The sequence below is a fragment of the Dermatophagoides farinae genome, chromosome 6 (genome assembly GCF_024713945.1).
Source record: "Dermatophagoides farinae isolate YC_2012a chromosome 6, ASM2471394v1, whole genome shotgun sequence".
NCBI classification, from domain to species: domain Eukaryota; kingdom Metazoa; phylum Arthropoda; class Arachnida; order Sarcoptiformes; family Pyroglyphidae; genus Dermatophagoides; species Dermatophagoides farinae.
This window is the reverse complement of record NC_134682.1, coordinates 1,149,164-1,172,165: the sequence shown is the minus strand read 5'-3', so window position 1 is coordinate 1,172,165 and position 23,002 is coordinate 1,149,164. Positions and strand designations below refer to the sequence as shown.

At 30.0% G+C, this 23,002-nt stretch overlaps 4 protein-coding genes across 4 annotated transcripts; 2 read left to right on the top strand and 2 right to left on the bottom strand.

Annotated features, from left to right (window-relative positions):
- Positions 1 to 291: 291 nt before the first annotated feature.
- On the bottom strand, positions 292 to 4,418 carry LOC124493594 (uncharacterized). Its single transcript, XM_075731724.1, has 4 exons — positions 3,425 to 4,418; positions 1,834 to 2,210; positions 1,562 to 1,718; positions 292 to 1,443 (listed from the first exon to the last, which is right to left on the bottom strand). Exons 1-4 carry the CDS (start codon positions 4,131 to 4,133, stop codon positions 941 to 943), a joined length of 1,746 nt encoding a protein of 581 aa, XP_075587839.1. The 5' UTR covers positions 4,134 to 4,418; the 3' UTR covers positions 292 to 940.
- A 1,476-nt stretch (positions 4,419 to 5,894) lies between these two features.
- Positions 5,895 to 8,554, top strand: Hn (phenylalanine hydroxylase). The gene is made up of 8 exons (XM_047056920.2): positions 5,895 to 6,309; positions 6,457 to 6,885; positions 6,973 to 7,040; positions 7,152 to 7,348; positions 7,449 to 7,807; positions 7,887 to 8,020; positions 8,091 to 8,206; positions 8,279 to 8,554. Exons 1-8 carry the CDS (start codon positions 6,274 to 6,276, stop codon positions 8,329 to 8,331), a joined length of 1,392 nt encoding a protein of 463 aa, XP_046912876.1. The 5' UTR covers positions 5,895 to 6,273; the 3' UTR covers positions 8,332 to 8,554.
- A 7,771-nt stretch (positions 8,555 to 16,325) lies between these two features.
- Positions 16,326 to 17,715, top strand: LOC142597592 (uncharacterized). The gene is made up of 3 exons (XM_075731843.1): positions 16,326 to 16,938; positions 17,080 to 17,627; positions 17,686 to 17,715. Exons 1-3 carry the CDS (start codon positions 16,326 to 16,328, stop codon positions 17,713 to 17,715), a joined length of 1,191 nt encoding a protein of 396 aa, XP_075587958.1.
- A 1,734-nt stretch (positions 17,716 to 19,449) lies between these two features.
- On the bottom strand, positions 19,450 to 20,565 carry LOC142597576 (replication protein A 32 kDa subunit-like). The gene is made up of 2 exons (XM_075731702.1): positions 20,198 to 20,565; positions 19,450 to 20,137 (listed from the first exon to the last, which is right to left on the bottom strand). Exons 1-2 carry the CDS (start codon positions 20,505 to 20,507, stop codon positions 19,647 to 19,649), a joined length of 801 nt encoding a protein of 266 aa, XP_075587817.1. The 5' UTR covers positions 20,508 to 20,565; the 3' UTR covers positions 19,450 to 19,646.
- Between the last annotated feature and the right edge of the window lie 2,437 nt (positions 20,566 to 23,002).

Below are 23,002 nucleotides of genomic sequence, written 5' to 3'. Positions count from 1 at the left end.
CACATACAGACAGAAGAAAACAAAACACACACATGTATCCTTTTTCTGCTGTTGTTGTACAAAGTCTTCACACACACCCACACACCTACAAACACACAAAGAAATAAATATTGAATAAATCTTGTCAATCAATCAATATACTTATTATCATTGTTCTGTTGATAAATAAAGTAATAAATGAATGATAATAATTGAAATTTAAATGAAAAATAAAACAAAAAAAAAATAGAAATTTTAAATGTCACATGATGATCATCATCATTCCGTTCATAGATGTATGATCAAATGGAATAAGAAATGGAAAAAGAATTTTATTCAACAGAATTAGAGAGTGTGTGTGTGTGTATGTGGGAAAAATAAGGAAAATGGATGAAATTCGAATGAATCAATCAAATTTTTATATATATTTGTTTGATGAATAACAGGAATACAAAAAAAAGCCATAGTAACATATTGCAATAATAATAAGCAAAAATAAATGGACAGAAATGTCCAGAATTATTATTACGTCAATGATGATGATGATGATGTTGATTTATGTGTCCAGTGTCTAGTGTTTGTATAGTGTGAATATTTGTTTATCTGTTCACAGAATGTGTAGAATACAGAATCCAGGAACCATAATAGATGAAATGATGATCATATTTTTAGTTGTAGAATAATTTCATGCGTTATTATCTTGTATTTGTGTCTGTATAAGAAATGTTTTGGACGTTTCGAATGGCCAGAATAATAATTCAGTGATCCATAAGAATTCTTGAATGAAATAAATGGATTTTGTAAATGTAGAATGGGATAAAAAAAAATTTTTTTGTTGATATTTAAAGACAGAAAAAAAAATTGTTTTTCTTTTCCTCACATTCTGTGTAGGAGTTACATTTCATTTCTTCTTCCTCTCTCTCTCTCTTTTTTAATAAGTTGTTTATAAATTATTCTAGTTCTAGAAAAGTTTATACCACTTAACTATCTGTTTACGAGGTTTTCTTACAATTTCAATCCAAGTTGGACGATCCAAAACAAAATGTCCAATACAGGATTCTTTTCGTAAACTGTTTCGGGCACTATTTTTAGATGATTTTTGAATGTTGTTTATGTTGTTTGATGTTGTTGTTGTTGTTGTTGTTGTCAATGACAAAGGTATTGAATTTGTATTTGTTTGTGAATGTTGTTTATGCTGTTGATGATTGATGACAGATGATAATGATGATGATGGTGGTGGTGGCTGTGTATTTTCCGTAGGACTATCTGGTGATTCTGGAGAATTTGAATCCTGCATTTTATATGCTAAAATTAACATCAATGACATCTGTTCACTGGATTCTTCTGGTGATAAATCGAATGAAATTGTTTCATCTTTACCCCAGGCTAATCGTATGCTTAGTGAAGTTTTTTTCTTTCTAATTAATTTTCCATTGTGAAACATTAATGCTTTTATATAGAAAGCTATTCCAGGATGGAAAACAAAAATAGGAAATTTAAATTATGAAAATCAAAAAAAATCAATCAATCAATAACAAAACAATGTCCAATGGTTCAATTAACAAAATTTTTATACACTTGCCTTGATGATTTGATGTCGTCGTCGTAGTCATCATCATCGATGTTGATTGATCAATAAATCGTGATATTGAATTTCGTATTGTTCCCTTGATAATTGTTATATTTACACGTCGAGATGTAGGCAAATAACAAAGGCCCATCATTATTTCGCCTTTGATCTATATACATTCAATCAAATGATGAATAAATAAAAGAAAAAAAAATAAAATTGATTTGATCATCATTGATTTTAAGAATTCTTGATCATCGATTTTGATTTTTTTTTTGACTTACTTCTTTGATTGGAAATAATGTATAAACATTTGATTGAAATTGATAATCATTGGATTCAATATCATCATCATCATCATTGCTAACATTTTGTGTATCATTATCACCAGAATCCATACCATTCATCAATAATGGTTGTTGTTGTTGTTGTTGTTGTTGTCGTTGTTTTAGCTCTTCAAATGATTGAATTTTTTTCAATGGAATACACAATTCACCAAGACAGACATCATTAGCATAACGTTCATCATGCATTAAACGTAATTTTATTGTCGAATCTTTCAATATATTCCTGGATAATGGTTCGCTAATAAATTTTCGATTCAATCGTGTGTCCAATGTTCGTCGAATAGTTTCAGTGCGAAACATTTCATTTTGTAAAACTATTTTTAGTAACAAAAGAAGAGAGTTAGAAGAAAACATAGACATTAATTGGACAGAATCAAGAATATTCTCTGAAAAAAAAAGTTTTTTTTTTGTTGCACTAACAAAACACGATTCGTGGGATGAATAATGGGATAAATGAATGAAGATTTTGGAACATGAAGCCCAAAATACAGCAATAAATCTGTTCGGTAAATAATGGCAACAAATTTGTTTAATCTTGGCTGATCAGAATGGTGAAATGAAAAATTATTATAAATAAATGACATTCTATCACGTTATTCGATCACATTTAATCTTTAATTAAAACTACAACGCCTATATGACGGGAAATGAAATGAAAAAAAAATTTCGGTTATCGTTGTTTATCATGATTCAAAAAAAAATAACATGAATGTATCAACAACAACAACAACAAAAACTAATTCTTGATTCCCAATGGATCTGACACACACACACACGCACACACATAAACATGGTTGTTGTTTTTTTCTCATGTTTTCTCACTACAGTAACAAATTATTATGGCCAAAAAGATGTTTTCATGATGTTAATGTTTGAAAATGTCAGAAACTTTCAACAGCATGAAACTTTTCAGAATATACAGAATATATTTATTCGGTTGGTCAGCCATTTTTTTTCTCATTTTCATTCATGTATAGAAACTTGGTGGTTTGTCGTTCCAAACAAAAAGAAAAAAAATCCATTGGCTGGATATTGTATTACCAATTTGATTATAAAACAGACAGATTTATTTTGTTCTTCAGAATTGTTTTTCACACACACAAGCAAGAGATTATTAAATTTGGAACATTTTCTTATTTTTTCCGTTGCAATTTAATAATAAAAAAAAAATACCATCTATTTGATGAAAAAAAAATGAAATAACAAGAATGAGTGAAAGTGAAGAAAAACAGTGAAATGAAGAATCTTATTTCACATAAACCCACACACTTGCACGCACACACTTGTATAGAATTTGTATGAAAATTTGTTACATTAGGATTCTGTGATTCTGATTCTGTAAAAAACAAAAAAAAAATCATTTTAATAAAAACTAAAATATCAAAAGTCAATCATTAGAAATCTAGAAATTCTGTACTAGTTGTTGCTGTTTTTATATGAAACAAACAATCCCCGAATTATTTCATCATATGAATGAAATTCACAATTTTTAATGGATTTTTTTATTAATAATGGACAAAAATATTACCTTTATTAAGGACTAGACTTTTACGTTGTAAACGAAAACCACCAATTAGAATGGCAACCACATATGGTGATGGTTCAATTGAAAGTTCATTCATTGTAAGATCAAATATTCGATGAATAGCAATATGGATACGGATATTGGATGATGATGATGATGGCGATGATGATTCATCATTATTTCCTGTGGATGATATAGATTTATAATAAATTGTTGCTTCCAATTTTGGTAATTTAACATTTGTGGCTGATTGTTGATTATTTGTCGATGATGATGATGATGATATTTGATCATTATCACCATTATTATTACTATGTAATGAATAACGTAATCGAGCTAAATTTGTTAAATTTTCAAATTGATTATTCAATATTGATTGATAATGATGGCCATTACATTGATGTTGTTTATCATTCATCATCATTGTTGTGGCTGTAGTCGCTGATGTTGTTTGTAAATGTGTTTTCGTTCCATATACTGGAACAATGGAAAAATGAAAATGCTGCGATTCTGGATTCTGTTGGCCACCAGCTAATGATGGATAACTGGTTTTTAGTAAGGTTTTTTTCTTCTGTTTAGATTTAAGTATCAAACGATGAAACAAACACCATGGACAAACAACGCATAATGTAATGAATAATGTTATCAAAATTAATGTTGCAGCCACAATGATGATGATTAATTTATCATTATCATCCAGAATAATTGCCATGATTACTCGAGCCAATCGTTTTTAATTATTTTCGCTTATCGATTATGATGAGAATTGAAAAAAATAACATCAAACACATGAACATATAGAATTCTAATTGGATTCAACAACATTACACATAGTGAGCAAATCAACGAATGAATGAATGAATAAATGAAAAAAAGATTCCGTATTCTGACATCTAGTAGATTTATATATTGTGAATAAAAATAAAATGAATGAATCAGTTTGGTCGGTTGATCGGTCTATTCGCATGTGTGTGTGTGTGTATGTGTATGTATGTGACCAATTCTGGAACTGAATCACAAGTTGTTCATTACATTCAAAAAAAACGTTTTCGTCATCATTTTCATCGATGAAACCTTTGCTGAAACACATACACACACACAGACATGAACACAGAATTATTACACAATACAATGGTTTGTAGGGCAACCTAGTTCAATCATTGCAGATGTTTCAGAAACACAAAATAGCAAATCGTTTTGTGTGTGTGTGTGCATGTCTCTTTATGTCTCATTATTCTTGCAATATTCTTGTTTCTTACCGAGACAGTGCAATACATACACAAATAAAAAAAAGCAAAAAACGTCAACAACAACAGTTTGACCAGATCATAAGAAAGAAAGAATCTGAAACCACCACCACCACCATTATGTGTTACTTCGACCATCAAAGTATATATAGAAAGCTTCATGATTCGTCGCTCTAGTGGTAGAAAAAAAAACAGAATAATGCGAACAAAAAAAAAATTCCAAATCAACTTCAAAACGGAAACAAATAATGAAAGGAGAAAAAAATTTTATCATGAATCTGATTATGAATCAATGTCTACTAATGTATTTTGTTTGGAATATTCATTCTGTTTTTTTTCATTATTCCGAATCATGAATAGTACCTGTGTTCGTGAGATGGAAATTGATGATGTACTTAATTCTTGGAAATGAGATTTTTGTATCTTGTTTTTTTTTGAAAAAAAAAGATTTTTTTTTATTTCATCAGAAATATAAATTGATGATGATACTAGGCATTAAAAACAGTTGACTATTTTTAGCGTACACGTAGGTTTTCAATGGTGCTGAATTATTTTTTTTTTCTTTTCATTTTGTACATCATTAATTCATTTTTTTTTTTAATTTTCCAGATTGACAACATTCTTGTTGTTGAATTTATTATTAACAATTCTATCTATTCAAGGTTAAATTGGTGGATACCCATCGGCATGTATGCGATTTTGTCATTGATAATAATTTAAAATGAAAATAAAAAAACTGAATCCATTCAATTTGAATTGAATTGAATTTTTTGGAATTTTACTTAGTGATCATCATCATTTGATCGGATGATTTTTGTTTTTGTTTGTTTGTCTCTCAGTCTCTATCTCATTATTTCTCTTGTTGAATAACAGATTAATTGATAATGATGATGATGATGATGATGGATTATCATCTTGTGATCATCATCATCATCGAAAACTGGAAATTACATTGTGCGTGTATGGTGTGCGCATGGTGGTTTTCACTAAATTTATTTTATCAGATAATTTTTTGTTTTTTTTTGGGCTGTCCATCATCATCAAACATTGGACAATAAACAGAGAGATTTTTTGTATTTGATAATCATAATTTTTCTTTTTGTATTGATTTTCAAAAAAAAAAAAAAAATAAAAACATCTTTAGCAATTAAATCGTTTCTATGGTGAAAAAACAAAGTCATTTGAGGCATTTGAAATTGAAATTGAAAAAAAAAATTTCCATAATCATTGAGCAAACAAGTTTCAAACTTGTCATGAAATGAATCTTTTTTCATCATCATTATTGATGGAAAATCATTCGAAGAAAGAGAGAGAAAACGAAAAAAGAGAATCAAAGAACATTAAAATAACGTTAATTTAAAACATTTACGTTTATAATACATTATCATTCATTTCACTATTGACAATCTAATGATCGATATCGTATTGCAATTTTGTTTTCGTTTAAATTGCTGATTCAATTTGTCGTTTATTTTGCATCATAATTTGTTTTTTTCTTTTTCTTGTCTACAATTTCACACACACACACACACCTACAATTTATTCTTCTCTATAATTTTGTCTATCTCTCTCTCTATCTCTATCGCACACACACACGAAACAAAAATGGTCTTTAATCAACAAGAACAAAATGGCGATCCGGTAAGATTTGCATTGTTGTTGTTGTTGTTGTTGTTGTTCTTTCATTTCAGGAATCCATTTTTTGTTTTTTGTTTCTAAATCGTATAAATAAAACATTGATTTATTGATTTTATTGTTTTTTGTTCTTTTTTTTTGATGAATTTGAAGAAAAATTTGGCCACAACACCACCACGTCCAACACGTGTTAGTGGATCATATATTATTGAACAAAATATGGGTAGCCATCGTGATCCGGTGCATATTATTTTTTCCATGAAAGATGGCTCAAAAGCTGGTTCACTTGCTGATGCATTGAAAATATTCAAAGATTATAATATTAATCTTTTTCGTATTGAATCACGATCATCAAAACGTTATGAAAGTGATTATGAATTTTTGGTTGAATGTTCAGCACAGGCAATCGGTCTGGCAGTAGCATTGGATGAATTGAAAAAACAAACACAATATATTCAAGTAATTTCACGTGATAAAGCCAACGAAGAAACTGTTCCATGGTTTCCAAGAAAAATTAAAGATCTAGATCGATTTGCAAATCATATTCTATCATATGGTTCTGAATTGGATGCTGATCATCCGGTAAATTTGTTTTCAATTCTGTGTCTGGATTCGGACGAATTAATTATTTGTTGTTGTTGTTTTTGTTGTTTTTGTTGTTGTTTCTAGGGCTTCAAAGATCAAGTGTACCGAGAACGGCGATCGTATTTTGGTGAATTGGCCATGAAATATAAACAGTAAGTAGTGATTTTTTGTTTGACCATTAAGGAAAAAGGAAAAAACAAACAAACAAAGTTAATCCCTTTTGATGTTGTGTTTGTTTTTGTTTTGTTATATGTAATTTGTAGTGGACAACCAATTCCTCGTGTTGAATATACTGAACAAGAAATTGGTACATGGAGCATAGTGTTTCGTGAATTGATTAAACTTTATCCAACACATGCATGTAAAGAACATAATCATATTTTTCCATTAATGATTGAAAATTGTGGCTATTCAGAGACAAATATTCCACAACTTGAAGATGTTTCCAATTTTTTAAAAGGTTTGTTTAGTGATTTTTTTCTGATTACCCAAGAGAATTTATTGATTTATATATCGATATATCGAATAATAATTTTTTTTATTTTGTCATCTTATTCAAGATTGCACCGGATTCACTTTACGTCCAACAGCCGGCCTATTGAGTTCAAGAGATTTTCTTGCTGGTCTTGCATTTCGTGTATTTCATTGTACCCAATATATACGTCATCATTCAAAACCAATGTATACACCTGAACCGGATATTTGTCATGAACTATTAGGTCATGCACCATTATTTGCTGATCCAAGTTTTGCACGATTTTCACAGGAGATTGGTTTAGCCAGTTTAGGTGCACCGGATGAATATATTGAAAAATTGGCCACTTGTTATTGGTTTACAGTGGAATTTGGTCTTTGTAAACAAGACAATCAATTAAAAGCTTATGGTGCTGGTTTATTATCAAGTTTCGGTGAACTTGAAGTAAGCAATGCATTTGAACATTTTTTTTAATTATTATTTTACTAATCATTAATAATCATTTTATCCATCAAAATCAAAGTATTGTTTAAGCGGTAAACCGGAGATAAAAAATTTTGATCCAAATCAAACAAGTGAACAACAGTATCCAATCACTGAATTTCAACCAATCTATTATCTTGCCGAAAGTTTTGATGATGCACAGAAAAAATTAAGGTAAAAATGAAATGAAATGATACAAAAATCAGATTCTAAATCAAAAAAAAATCACATCTCACACAAACAGAGAATTTGCCTTTTCCATCCCACGACCATTTACTGTACATTATAATCCGTACACATCAAACATTGAGATAATCGATTCGAAAACACAGCTAGAACATTTAGGCCGTGATATTGAAAGTGAGTTTTATTTTGAAAAATGAAATGAAATCTAAGCAATTTTCAACAAATTTCGTTATTCTTTATTTGCAGATGAAATGCAGATATTGGTGGAAAGTATAAAAAAGATTAACACGCTCGTGTAAATCTCATGAAACAAGATTGAAATTTTTGTCTGTTTGTTTGTTATTTTTTAAACAAAATAAAATTCGAACGAAATGCTGTTGACATTATCGACGACGACGACGATGAATTTGTATGTTCAACACGAACATTATTATCTAAATGTTCCATGTTTCTATTATCGTTATTATTATTATTATTATTATTATTCATTTGATGGAATAAATTTGAAAATGATCCTTTTAACGAACGATTTTTGTTACCATTATTATCATCAACGATGATGTTGTTTGTTTTGTTATTATTGTCGACTATTTTAACATTAATAGCCTCATCATCTGCATCATCATCATCATGATTTATAAACATTACATTTGAATTCGAATTATTATTATTATTCGTAAAACGAATGACGGGAATATAAACCAATTCTTCTTCAATACATTTGACATTGAAATCTTCATTGACAAATTCACCATCACGATTCTGATCATCATCATCATCATCATCATCATCATTGTTATTATGATTCAATGTGTAGGCAGCATTCCATGGTGATCCATTCAACGATTGAAACGTATAATAACATGCAAATAATTTGTTCAATTTAAATTTCAGCTATGCAAACAAAAAAAAAAACAAAACGAAAAAAAAAAATTTGTTTCAAAAAGAAGAAAATCAGCATAAAAACAGCAACATTGGTACAAAAACGTGGTAGGAATAACAAAAAAAAAAAAATTCCATTAATTCTGTAATGTGTACTTACATTCTGTTCTGATTGCAGCACATTTCGTTTATCATTTTCCAATTTCTAAAAATGTGTAGGTGAAAATAGAGAAAGAGAAAAAAAAATGGAAAATTTTCCATTATCATTTTTCCACCAGAATATATGACTTACTTTGAAATCCGATTTCAATTGTTCAACATGTTGACGTATCAATGAATCTGATGATGATGATAAAGAACAAAGTTCAAACAAATTAACCAAACGATCAATAGTGTTTGATAATGATTTTGATGATGTTGGTTGATTCATTGAAACATCATCATGGATACAGTGCTGCTGTAATTCATAGATAATTTTTTGTAATTCTTTCAAATAGTTATTTTTATTTTGTAATGACGATGATGATGAAGATGACATTGTGTGACCAAAACGAGTGAATTTCAACCAAACAAATGACCAATTGTCATCGTTCACCTTAATCCTGAATGTCCATTTTTTTTCTTTGTCCGACAAACCGTTTATCACCAACTGAATATAAACATGTTTGGTTTCGGTTCGTATACTCGATTAGTTTGTGTTTATATGAACTATGATGAAGATGAGAACAAAAACAAAAAAAAAACAATCTCATAATCTGTTGACCTTTTACAAATTCTCATCATCGTCTTTTTTCTTATTTTTATTCCCACGACCCCTTTTTTTGCCCACAATTTTTCCATTTTTAACCAAAATGATTCATTCATTTATGGCAATGGTTTAGTGAAATTCTAAGTCATCCAAAAACAAAAAAAGCTCCCCTTACGGGAATTGAATATGAATCATCATCAATTTCTAGTCGATAATAATATTATTATTATATATTAATGATCTATATAATATATAAGCTGTGAGATAAGAATTGAATCGACTTTTTCCATTCTTTCATTTTTTTTCAATTTCGCAGGTTGTTTTGGGGGTAAGCCCTGGTTGAGACTTGAATCATGTGCTAAATCACACAACAATGAGTGGGTTTAGTCAAAATGTACAAAATCCTCGCTAATCCTCGTTAGTATAGTGGTGAGTATATCCGCCTGTCAAATAGTAGAAAAAAGGGTAAAACAGTGCGCGGACGATACCATGAATGTTTTCATCATCTAAATCACTGAATAAAAAATTTTAATAAAAAAACAATCAAAAAAAATTTTTCAAAAACTTACCATCCAATTTCTCGAAGCTGTGAGATAAGAATTGAATCGACTTCTTCCATTTTTTCTGGTCCAAAAAATTTTGTCGATTTGTGATCCAATAAGACTTTATTGCGCGTGTGTCAATTTCGCAGGTTGTTTTGCTGGTAAGCCATAGTGTTGAAACTTGGATCATGTGCCAAATCACACAACAACGAGTGGGTTTAGTCAAAATGTGCGAAATCCCTCGAAGTGCGAAATCCCTGGAAATCCTCGTTAGTAGTGGTGAGTATATCCGCCTGTCAAATAGTAGGAAAAAAGGGTAATACAGTACGCGGGCGAATATTATGTGGAACAATTGGCAAATATCATTCATTCATTCATTCAAATGAATTGGTAGAAAACAAATTCGAATAATGATGATGATCATTTTTAAATAATTATCGAGATGCAACAGATCAATTGAACACAGACAAACCAAACTCGATCAATAATTTGCATAATTCTTCGTTGATGACTGTTCATGTAACTGTCTCACGAAACAGATGTATCCAAAATTCAGGTGTAATACCTTTTTTTCTCATCTCTCAACAAATTTCAAGACTTTCGATCTCTACAATCCCTGTCATAATTGTTACAAATTTTTATTCATATAATTCCTCTTATTCGAAGAGTGTTCAATCATTCATTCTCTTGTTCTCTCACATAATCTTCATACAACAATTTTCCCATATTTGACTATGTTGATAAAATGTTTTATAGCAATCAACGATTCTGGTTTATGGAACGAACAGAGTATCAAAGTATAGTTTATCAACTTCTGGGTTTGCTACATTCTAGTACATTTCTCAATAACCCATAAAAAGCATCTTTGATAAGAACATCTCTGTCGACAATCAATACTCATTAACATCTTCACACCCTAATAAGAATTGAATCGACTTCTTCCATTTTTTCTTGGTCCAAAAATTAACTTTTGTCGATTATTTATATGCCAAAAAAAAACATATGATCCATTGTAAGACTTTATTGCGCATGCGTCAATTTCGCAATGTTGTTTTTATCGATGCATTTGAATGAAATTTTCTATGCAAGAATATGCAGGTATACAGCTATTTGAATTGTGGGTTTCCGACCAATTTTAACCCGAATTTTGGCAAAAACTTGGATCATCGGCTGATTCTTATAACTCACACTGGTTTAGTAAAATGCGGAAAATTTCAAATTTTCAAACTCAAACCGGAAATTCTGAGCGTTAAGCGAAACAGCGCTAAGCGGGGCTATCTTTACATAATGCATTTTTACCCTTCATATACAATGTAACAATGTAATGTAATGTAGGGTAATTGTACAGCGTTATATCGAATCAGCGCTAAACGGGGCAGCGTTAAGCGGGGTATGAGTGTATTTATAAATTTGTGAAAATTGTGAATTATCGATAAAATCAATTAATATAAGCCTCAACGTAAGTCGTAATCTCAACTAACACAACCAGTTTTGAATTTTAAATTCTGAACTGGTTGTGTTAGGTTGGATTTGTTATTTTCTCGATTCTGAACTGGAATAAACGAATTAACAACAAATACACTACATACTGTTATTTTTGTAGTACATATTATATACTATTTTATTTAGCACATTTAAAATCATTATCATAATCTATTTTACGCAGTGCTTTTTCTTTGTGCCGCCAAATTTTGAAATCGTAAAATGTATGCCGCAACAAAAAAAAGGTTGAGAATCACTGTTGTAGACTAATATCATAGACTTACATAATGAACACCATACACTTACGTGGTGAACATCATAAACACTTACGTTGTGGATATCACATGATGAATTCCATAGACTTACATGGTGAAAAAATGGATTTCCGGATTTTCGAACATGTTCCACCAAATATTTTTCTTTGATATTTTCAGAATAAAATGTTGATTAGATCAGTTTTATCGTGAGAAAAAATTGAGGCATACCACCTCATAGTTAGTGAGATCTGGAAAAATCGCGTTGTTTTTCGCGATTTTACCGGAAGTGGGTGGACCAAATGAACTAAAAACCATTTCGAGAATCATCAATGGACATGACTAATATTTTTAAAAAAATAAAAACTTGGGGGCAGATTTTGACCGAAAACCACCTTTGGAGACCTGCATTTTTGAGTAAACGACTAAACGATTTTACTATCGATAGTGTCGTTCAACACTATTGTTGCAGCAATTTTAAGTCCAATTCATATTTTCCAGATTCATGACCAATCGAAAAGATGTGGGATTAATGTCAAGCTCAAATGGGATGCTTGCACCATTAGCACAAAGAATTGTTACGTGAGTCATTACAAATGCTCAAAGTTATATGGCATACCGGTAATGATTATAATTATTAACGTGGAACTCATAAATCTGTTCAAGAAATGTTTTTTTTAGAATTTTTTTTTATTAAAATGTATACATTTAAATTTGTTTTTAAAAAATCTACAACAATAAAAGTTTATAGCATATATAACATTATTATTATATCAAATTATCACATAAGATTATTACAACAAAATGTATCACAACAACAACAATTATTTCTTTTTATCACGATGATGTTGATACAGTAATATACAGTAAACAAACAGGGTCAATATCAAACATATAAAGCAAACATCTAAGTAACATCCCAATATGACGATGATTAAAATATTGGCAAAGAGAAGAGTGTAAATAAATAATTGTTTCTTCCTCAGATATGTTCAACTTATTACGTTCTTTATCAATGTCATGTCTGAGCCATATCGAGCATGGTCTTGTTTCAAGTGTCGAATAGACATTGTCCTTGCTCTGATTGTGAATTTAATATAAATTCTTGTTGTTCTTAAATAATCGATGTGTATTCTGAATTTTTATTTTCGAAGCAAAATAAAATAATAAAGTGATGTTTCTTGCGAAAATATCAACAAAGAGAATTACATGTGAATGTGATGATTATTAATGAACATTTGCCACTGCTTTTATAATGGTGGTTTGTGCATCTTCTGGTTGATTAAAATAGGTATTTTGAAATAATTCTTTCTATGCATCAGGAAGTCCAATTCATTTTTGCCGTGTCATTGCAGAAACAGATATTCCGATACTTTCATTGTCACCATTTTCCAATGCAATTTTATGACATGTTTGTAATAAATGAATTTTCTATCTTATTAATGACGGATGAAAAATTCATATAAATATCTACAATCATGTAAAAAGGTGAATTTATTCCCGAATATATTGGAGAAATAGTTAGCGATCGATTGTTTTTAAAACGTGTCAATGAACGAACGCTACAATAATGACCAACGCCATTATTATTGGAGCCAGGTGTTGTCATCGTTGGTTAGCAATGAAGGTTACGTTTTGCCAATCATTCATGCGATTCGAATTGTGAGATGCAAAAATGGTCTCTTAATGGATATTATCGAATCTGCATGATTGCCTTACGAGATATCCAGTGATGAGTTCTTCAAAATGATTGAAGACAAACGATTGACATAACACGTGCATCCAATTAACATAAGAATCGTATCAAACGACTATTTGCCAAACCAAGGGCACAATTATTCGATAATCGTATTATAAGCGATACGCGTACAAGCCAAATTTTAATTTTTCAACTTTATTATAATTCTTTTGATTATTCGCATGTAACATTGTGTGTTTGTTATATATAGTTTTTGTTAATCTTGATAGATGTCGATTTTAATCATTTACTATCAATATATTAAAAGCAAATTAAAAACAGATAAAAACAAATTAAAAGCAGATAAAATAAAATATTTAATCTCTGATGATGGTGATGGAAATAGTGATGTGCTGCTCAATTTTATATACACTGCAGCTATTGTTTAATTTGAGGTTATAATTCGACGAGTTCTATTTATATATGCTCATTCTGTGCAAATTCATCTCTCTCTCTCTCTCTCAAATGGTTCGAATTCGAATTCGAAATCTGGAATGATTTCATCATCAAATACTCACTCACATAGGCATACAAAATGAAAATCCACGTGTCACATGTGTTATCACAATAATCATCAATTCGATCAATTTGATAAATTTGATAAATTCGAAGTCCAACTCTTCCTGTGTTTTATTGAATGACTATTGCACCATCTATTGGATGCAAAAGCTACAGCAATGTGTGTGGTGAGCTGGAAAAATGGAAAAAAAACTTATCAATACATCCATTGATTTTACACAATGAACAAGCCTGATTGAACGGTTGACAAACGGCATTCAACAAACCAACTGCATGCTTTTGGCAAATGGCAAGGATTTTGTTTGGCATGTACCATGAACACAAATTCCATCTTCAGGACAATTATTATCTTGTCGACAATCGGATATACATTGATCATTTATACAGGATCCTTCATCTGAACATCCTGAACTATCTCGACATCCAATAACACACGTGGAACGTTCACCACAAATCAATCGATGACCGCAATCACGATCGGATTGGCATTGTTTGATCTCTTCAAATGGATGACATGAAACCGATGAAACCAGAATGGCATCAAGAAGAATGAACAGCACGATGTCCATTCGCATTGTGCACAATTAGCATTCAACAAACCACAAATTGATTTGGATAAATGTATGACCATAGAGAAAACATTGTGATCAATGTAATGTAAAGTGTATGGCAGACAATGTGTTTCAATGCAATTGTGGTTTATAAAGTGTTAATTGGGAGTTTTTTTTTGATGGCATGCAAAGTGTTAACAAGGTTATTCGGGAAGTTTTGCCTTTTTTTCCATCTGTTGTTTTATTGAAGTTTATTATGGGAGTCTATGGAAAAATGGCACCCCTTCAAGAGACAGAACTTTTTGAATGACGTATACTTTTTTTTCTTTTCAATTAACATTACAGTTTATGGAAATAACATCATTTTTATGAGATTTTTTTTACGGTGGATGGATATGATCTTTTTCCAATAGATTTTCCTTGATGATGTATGTATCCTAAGGGATAATGATGTTTTGAATAGATTTGTTGTGTATGATAATCAATCAATATTCTATAGACAAACATAGTTTATTGTTATTATTAATGACACCAAAAACACAGAATATACATTGACCACATGAGAGAGAGAGAGAGTGATAATAATAACCATTGAAGAATTCGGGATGTAATGAATCAACATCCATCATCGATAGTGTATAAATTGATGATGTATGATGATGGTTGGTATACACACACACACACACACACATTCAAATAAACCCAAAATACATATATATATATTATATATTCTATATAATTCAATTATGTAATATGTATAACGTTGTTTGTTGTTTCACTCAAAATTAATTAACTATTATTAATTATCGTACTCATAATTTGTTTTGTCTCATTCAAAGGTTTACTGATGAATTTCCGAATATGTATCAATTGTTTGTGAATTTTCTCATAACAAAGATTTTACAAATTAATTTTTTTTTTGTTCGCTAAAGTCGACAGTGCTACCATCTGTTGTTTCACAAAAGAAAAAAGAATCTGACGAATTTTCAGCATTTTTACGTCAAAATAAAATAGTGGTTTTCTAGCCAAATATTAGTTTGCGATAATGTGACCACTCCGGTTGAACACGTCTTAAAGACTTGGCCTGTTTAGTCAATGCTAGTGTGACCGTAGTCCCTATTTCTCAAATGTGACTATCACCACTGCTACCGCCACCACTACCATTAAAATGAAGTAACAATGTTTTTGTTTTTCGAACCACTACTCTATTTAGTATTTTTTTTTCGTGCACGCGCATTTATTCACTACAACATTTCGTCATCATACCTTGATTTGAATTTCTGTGTGTGTATGTCTGTATTTTTGGCTAATAATAATAAATAATAATAATTTGTTTTATAATTATTATTTTAAATAAAAATAACGTTTCATTGCATAATTCCACCATCATATCATGATTTGAATTTGTGTCTGTGTTTTTTTTGGTAATTATAATTTGTATTTGTATTATTTTTAATATAAAAAACTTTTCATTGTGTTTGCAGAATTTAAATGATCGTCAATTCTTCCTTCTCAAAATGGAATTTTTCTTTTTAAAATTTGAATCTAATCAATCATCAACATCAGGAACGGTTATAATGCAAAAAGCATTCAATTGGATACAAAAGGAAGGATTAAAAGCAAGATGGATAAACAAAGAAATGTTGAAATCCTCTATATTGAAATTACCATATACCGAAATTATGATCGTAACCCACTTTATTGATGATGAAGTGCGAAATTCTTTACGCAATAATTGCCATATTATCTCTCCATTGGTCATAACATATTGTGATGATGAAATTTGTCGACGTCCACAATATTCAATTGTTTGTGCATCAAGTTTCATTTGTAGTCAATGTTTGCGTGACATAGAAGTGACTACTACTGATATACCAATGGACCAATGTAGAATAATTAAATTTTTTGTAAAAAAGATGAGTGGAGTTTACTATGATTATTTCCGTTCCACAACAAGTGTTGTTGTATCGGGTTCAGCTATGACTCATATAGCCCGTATAGCTGCAAAAAATCACATACCTATCGTGAGAGAAGAATGGATTAAATCATGTTGGTCCAAATATCAACATGAACACAGATACGGCAATGAAGAAGAGATCATATCAAAATATCGGTTACCAATAATTGATAATCGCATTGATGATGATACTCCTGCAACAATGAATATCAAGCGAGCCAAAATAAATGAGGGCATGAAAGTCATCAATAATAATAATGCTGTAGTGATCATGGCTGATGATAATAATGAAGAAGAAGAAGATGAAGCCGTATTGAATTTATCAAAAAAACAATCATCACCATCTCATTTATTTAATGATCAAATTCAAACAGAGAAAAAAACAGCTGTATTCATGTTTTCAAAATTTGGTGATTATTATTTAAAAACAAATTTCCAAGAAATGGCACAAGATGTTTTGAACATTATCGTTAAAGATGATCGTATATTAACGAAAGATGTAACACATTTAATATTGAATCGACCACGACCTACTGAGAAAGTGTTTTGGGCCATTGCTGCCGGTGCATATATTTTGAAGCCTGAATATATTTATGAATCGATCAAATCAAAAAAATTATTGCCAGAAGAAAATTACCAATGGGGATTAGATTCGAATGTTCCATCAACATCAACATCAAGCAGTGGCGATCAATCTCAAATAAATGAATATCAATTGTTGAAAGTGGCTATGGAATGGAAACAAGAAATTGACAAGAATAATCGAAAACCATTTCAAGATATGAAAATGCTATTATTGGATCCAATGCAAGGTGATTCATATTTGAAAAAAATTGCAAATATTCTACGTGCTGGTGGTGCTGATGTTATGACCATTGAGGAAATATCTAACGAATCACGTGAATCAATCCATTTTGCCTTAGTAAATTCACAATGGACAGTGAAACCAAAATTTGATCTCAAGCATTTCATGGATTTAGTTGATTATTTTCATCAGAATGGTCGTCTGATAGAAGCTTACATAATTCTCGAATTCATTTCTCAAGCACCCAAAAATGCCAACATGGAAGAATTACGAAAAGATTATCCAATAACCAGTGACGAAGTCCGTAATTTGTTATCAAAATTTGATTGAATCTAATATTGTACACGTGAGTTTTAATTCAAAACACCATATTGAACAATACATGATAACAATATTTTATTTCTTTTCAAATTCTTTAGGTGGTTTTTTATCATATAAAAAAAAACAAGATGACTATTTCGAACCTGGCATTTTTATTATTTGTTCTTAATATTTACCTGTTTAAAAAATGTTTTTTATATCTATAATAAATAATAATTTTGAATAAATTTATATGCTACCTGTATATGAATAACAACAGATCAAAATTCTGTCAATACAATGAAAAGTTATTTATTAATATTAAAAATTTACAAATTGCCTAAAAAAACAAATTCTAATCATGGTATATTGAAAAAATGCGCGCGTACGAAAAAAACAAAAATATTAAATGGAGTAGTGGTTCAAAAAACAAAAAACATTGTTTTTTTCATTTTAATTTCAGTATGGTTATTCCATATCACAAACAACACGTCGAACTACAATCTAATATAATGGATTCAGTATATGTAAAAATGACCATAAACTGTAATTTTTCAATTTTTCATAAATAGTAATCTATAAATAGCTAGTAATGAATTATTTGCAGTTGAGGTGCACATTGTAATGCTGCATACACTCAGTTGATCTCATTGTTTGTCCACAAGCAATTAGCTCGATTGTTTCTATGTCGCATTACAATGTGAACCTCTTTTGCATCTTGGATTTTATTCAACCCAATCACTACCTTCATACTGTGTGTGTGTGTGTGTGACAATGATCATGTGAAAGATTGAAAAAAAGAACAAGTTTTTTAAATTTTTAACATTTAAATCTATTCAAACGACACCGGAAATGGCTACGATGCAAAATGCAGTCACTTGGACACGAAAGAAAGGATTTTTAATTGTTTATGGAAGATGTGCCATTTATAGCCAATGTATGGGTGGATTAGAAGTGACCACTAATAATCTGCCAATGGATTACCCTATAACGGTTAAATATTGTGTATAATTGATGTCAGGAATATACATTGTCTTCGTTCATCAACCAGTGTTCTTGTTTCCGAATCGGTTCATACATGAAAAGCTGGCTTAACTGCCAATAATCACTTACCAATTGTGTCATTTGGTTGGATTTTATCTTGTTAAACAAGATATCAACATGAACACAGATACGGCAATGAAGAAGAGATCATATCAAAATTTTTGTTACCAATATTCCAGTTCCGAATCTGAATTCGCTTGATCTTTAATTATTTTTTTAATCATATCCATGTTGGATACAATTTTTTTCCATTCCTCAATCGATAAACTGATGCCTTTTTTTCCTGGTTTTCGTTCACCATCTTCATTGCGATAATATAACGATTGTTACTCAATTTCAATGAATTCGGTGATTCTGAATTCTAAAAATACAAAAGCTAAAAATAAATTGAATTGAATGAATAAATATTTGCTCTCTCTCTCACTCACTTTCAATACAGAAAAAAAACAGCGATAATGAATCAATCAAAAAAACGATAATATCGATTGCAAATGGAATATATAAATTGAAACGTTTATTGAAATCAAGTGTAAGTGGAATATATATAAAAATGGAAATGTTTGTGGAATTTAAATTTTTGAGGAATATAAATTGAAATGTTTGTGGAAATCAAATATAAAAATGGAAATGTTTGTGGAATTTAAATTTTTGAGGAATATAAATTGAAATGTTTGTGGAAATCAAATATAAAAATGGAAATGTTTGTTGAATTTAAATTTTTGAGGAATATATAAATGGAAATGTTAATGGAAATCAAATATAAAAATGGAAATGTTTGTTGAAATCAAATTTTTAGATAGGCATAGCTTTGAATGTATCCTCATCGATTGTACTGAAGATATGACCTTCATTAGCTAAGAATTGAATGGCGTCATCAATTTGTGAAGGATCGACACCAGTCATATAGTTATGAATTTCAATTCGTTTTAAGCCAGCTGGTGAATCCTTATGTTCGGACAGAATATTCATAACTCTACGTTGAAGTTGAGTATAACCATCATTATTGTTACCACCAATTCGATTTACGTTTGATGTTCCAGCCATATCTCCTTTGTTCATTCTATCGACAGTAACATTTTTACGTTTTTCCAAAAACAATGAATCATTAATGACTTGAAGAAAATGTTCTGGAATTTCATTTGGATCATTGATTATGTTCACACGGAAAGCAATAACAAATGGTTTTGGTCCACTATAGGAAACTTTTCCGGTCACACGAATGTATTTTCGTTCAAAAACGGTCGGTGGTGCCAACCGTGGAATTTCCCTCAATCCCTCGATTTCTAAATGAAATGAACAAAATCAACATTTTCATTTTCACATCAAATTTTACAATCACAAACCGTCGGGATCATTTTTCCAATATTGAACCTCGATTGGACCACCAGGAGTATAATCATCAATGATGTAAACGTTTTTGGCCGTATGTTCTTCAACGCTTTGCACTACACCAATGACCACAACAGTATGGACTTTTTGTCGATGTATAATTAATCCATCTTCTTTACGTGTCAAACGGGCGATTTGTGAACATGACACATGAACAATATTTTGATTGGATTGATTTTCATATCTCATTTTCCCATAACGAGCAGCAGCATTACCCGATTCTTCGGGTGCATCAGAATTTTTACGTTTGAAAAATTTGTTCATTTTTTTTGTCCAAAATATCGAAATTAAATTAAAATTAATCGTTAAAAAATTCTAAATATTCAATTGAGTTGGATGATGTAATAATGAGAAAGCACAATCAAAACTCGAAAATGATGAAAGAAAAATTTTTTTATGAATTGATGAAGATTATAATCGATACTATCGATATAATTTTTGAAACAAAAAAAAAATTTTTCAATTTATCATAGCAAATGATTATTTGTGCATGCATTACGAGATCATTGAAACCATATCTAAATCGATGTCTTGGATCATCCTCATCACATCCTATATATACAATGGCCACAATGATAATAATGATGATAGTTATACATCTTCATTTTCGAACAAACATGAACAAAATAAATTCTGTCAATTCAAAAAAGGCTAAGTAGCATCTTGTATTTTTTTTTACTTTGCACTAAATTAATTTCATTGAATTTAGCCAGTTGTCTATGTCTACAATACGTATACGTATCGTCATCATTGAAATTTATATTGTGAAACACAAATCGGATCAATGTTTCTATTACAACAACAACAGCTACAAAATCAGAAATTTCACCATGATCAGCTTGTTTCTAAACTGAATCGGAATTCTATCATCATGGATGAACATCTTGACAATGACAATAATATTAACATTGATTCTCATTCTGATAATCATTGGGCTGAAAATTCTGTTTCATCAATACCATCAGCATTTGATTCTGATCAAGTTAATTTATTGTTGAATTCATTCATCATTAACAACAGCAGCTATCACCATCATCAACAACGGCAGCAGCAGAATCAAAAAACGGAAAATCCTAAAAAAGAAAAATATTATGATGATAAAAATGTTGGCATTATTTATAATGACATCAATATCGTTGAAAATAATGATAATAAAGAATAGGTCGTTGATTATAAACAACAAAACAAAAAGTCAGACGATGAAAATCTGATTATTGAACAACAACAACAACAACAACAAAGAAAAATCAACGAACAATCTTATGAGAAACGCGTAATACAGCTGCTTGAAAGAATTTGTCAACAGCAATCAAAGCAAAATAATCAGAAGAATAATAAAATTCAAACAGAAACTAATTTGAATAATCAAACAACAACAACAATAGCAACAGAATTGCTTCAATTTTTAAAATCAAAGCAAAAATGGCCGTCACTTTCATTACAGAATCAAAATCTATTGTCATTGAATTATTCATTATTGAATGAAAGTATCATCAACAATATTGACAACATATGCCGACAACAAATAATGAGCAATCAATACAATCATCAGTTGAATGATTTGATGATGATGATGATGATGATTATAAAGAATGAGATGAAAAAACAACAACAACAGAATGAAATGAATGAATTGATCCCGGAAAATACAACGAACAAAAAGGAAAAAGATCATCAACATGATCATGATAATGATACAACAATGATGAGCATGAACTTAAGAATCATCAAGAATAATAATTTGATTAGATCAACGGAAATGATAGTGGAGCACGAAATAGAAAAACAACAACAACAACAACAACAGCTAACAAATCAACAATACATAAGCCGAAGCATACATAATTATGTTGATCATAAACAACAACAACAACATCATAGTCAAACAAAAAATATTGGCCAAAATTCTTTTCCTAATTCACAAATCTTCCAACAATGGCCAATAATAGCCAATCATCAAAATGAAACAATATTGTCAACGTTAATCATGGATAAAACAGGTAAGAATGAATGAATGATTAATCTAACCTTCAGATGTTCTAATTTGATATTTTTATTCATTCTATGTTTTCATATTTGTTTTGTGTGTATGTATTCAAAGATTTATATTCCGTCAATAATGATCATCATATTGTCCAGAATAAAAAGAATAATAATAACCACAAACATATAGTGGATGGAATAAATGAGAAAAATAAAAATGAACATCTGCTGTTGATTAACAATAATACTAATAGTGATATTGGAACAATTTCCGTGAATTATGATAATAATAAGATGAACAAAAATACTGAATTTGAACAGGAATCAAACATTTCTGATCCGATTATTATTGCAAATAATAATATCAAAAAAAGAATTGTACATGGAAATGGAAAAATGATTAAAACGAAAAATGATAAACAATCCATCGTAGTTGCTGTGATGTCCAATGATGACAATATTCTTGTCAAACATAAACATGTTTCAACTAATTACAATCACCAAATTCTTATCAATGACAAAAAGGACGAAGAATGGAAAAAATTGTCGTCGTCAGCATCATTACATCAGAAGCAGCAGCTACAACAACAACATGATATATATGTGCATCCAGATCATTATCATGACGACCACGAACAACAATGGCAGGATAAAACACCTCGACAACAATAAATGTATTGAATATTTCAACAACAACAACTACAGCAAAGACCAACAACGATTTGATTGATTCCAATTCAACATTTGTCAATAATGGTATTATTAAAAAACTCAAA

Coding starts and splice junctions, on each gene's coding strand:
- LOC124493594 (XM_075731724.1), bottom strand. CDS start 4,133: ATGGCAATTATTCTGGATGATAATGATAAATTAATCATCATCATTGTG. Junction 1,719..1,833: donor CATTATTTCCAATCAAAGAA/GTAAGTCAAAAA, acceptor GAATGTATATAG/ATCAAAGGCGAAATAATGAT. Junction 1,444..1,561: donor GACGACATCAAATCATCAAG/GCAAGTGTATAA, acceptor ATCCTGGAATAG/CTTTCTATATAAAAGCATTA.
- LOC142597576 (XM_075731702.1), bottom strand. CDS start 20,507: ATGAACAAATTTTTCAAACGTAAAAATTCTGATGCACCCGAAGAATCG. Junction 20,138..20,197: donor TTGGAAAAATGATCCCGACG/GTTTGTGATTGT, acceptor CATTTCATTTAG/AAATCGAGGGATTGAGGGAA.
- LOC142597592 (XM_075731843.1), top strand. CDS start 16,326: ATGCAAAAAGCATTCAATTGGATACAAAAGGAAGGATTAAAAGCAAGA. Junction 16,939..17,079: donor GCGAGCCAAAATAAATGAGG/GCATGAAAGTCA, acceptor AAATTCAAACAG/AGAAAAAAACAGCTGTATTC. Junction 17,628..17,685: donor AATCAATCCATTTTGCCTTA/GTAAATTCACAA, acceptor TCATGGATTTAG/TTGATTATTTTCATCAGAAT.
- Hn (XM_047056920.2), top strand. CDS start 6,274: ATGGTCTTTAATCAACAAGAACAAAATGGCGATCCG. Junction 7,041..7,151: donor TTGGCCATGAAATATAAACA/GTAAGTAGTGAT, acceptor TGTAATTTGTAG/TGGACAACCAATTCCTCGTG. Junction 7,808..7,886: donor CAAGTTTCGGTGAACTTGAA/GTAAGCAATGCA, acceptor TCAAAATCAAAG/TATTGTTTAAGCGGTAAACC.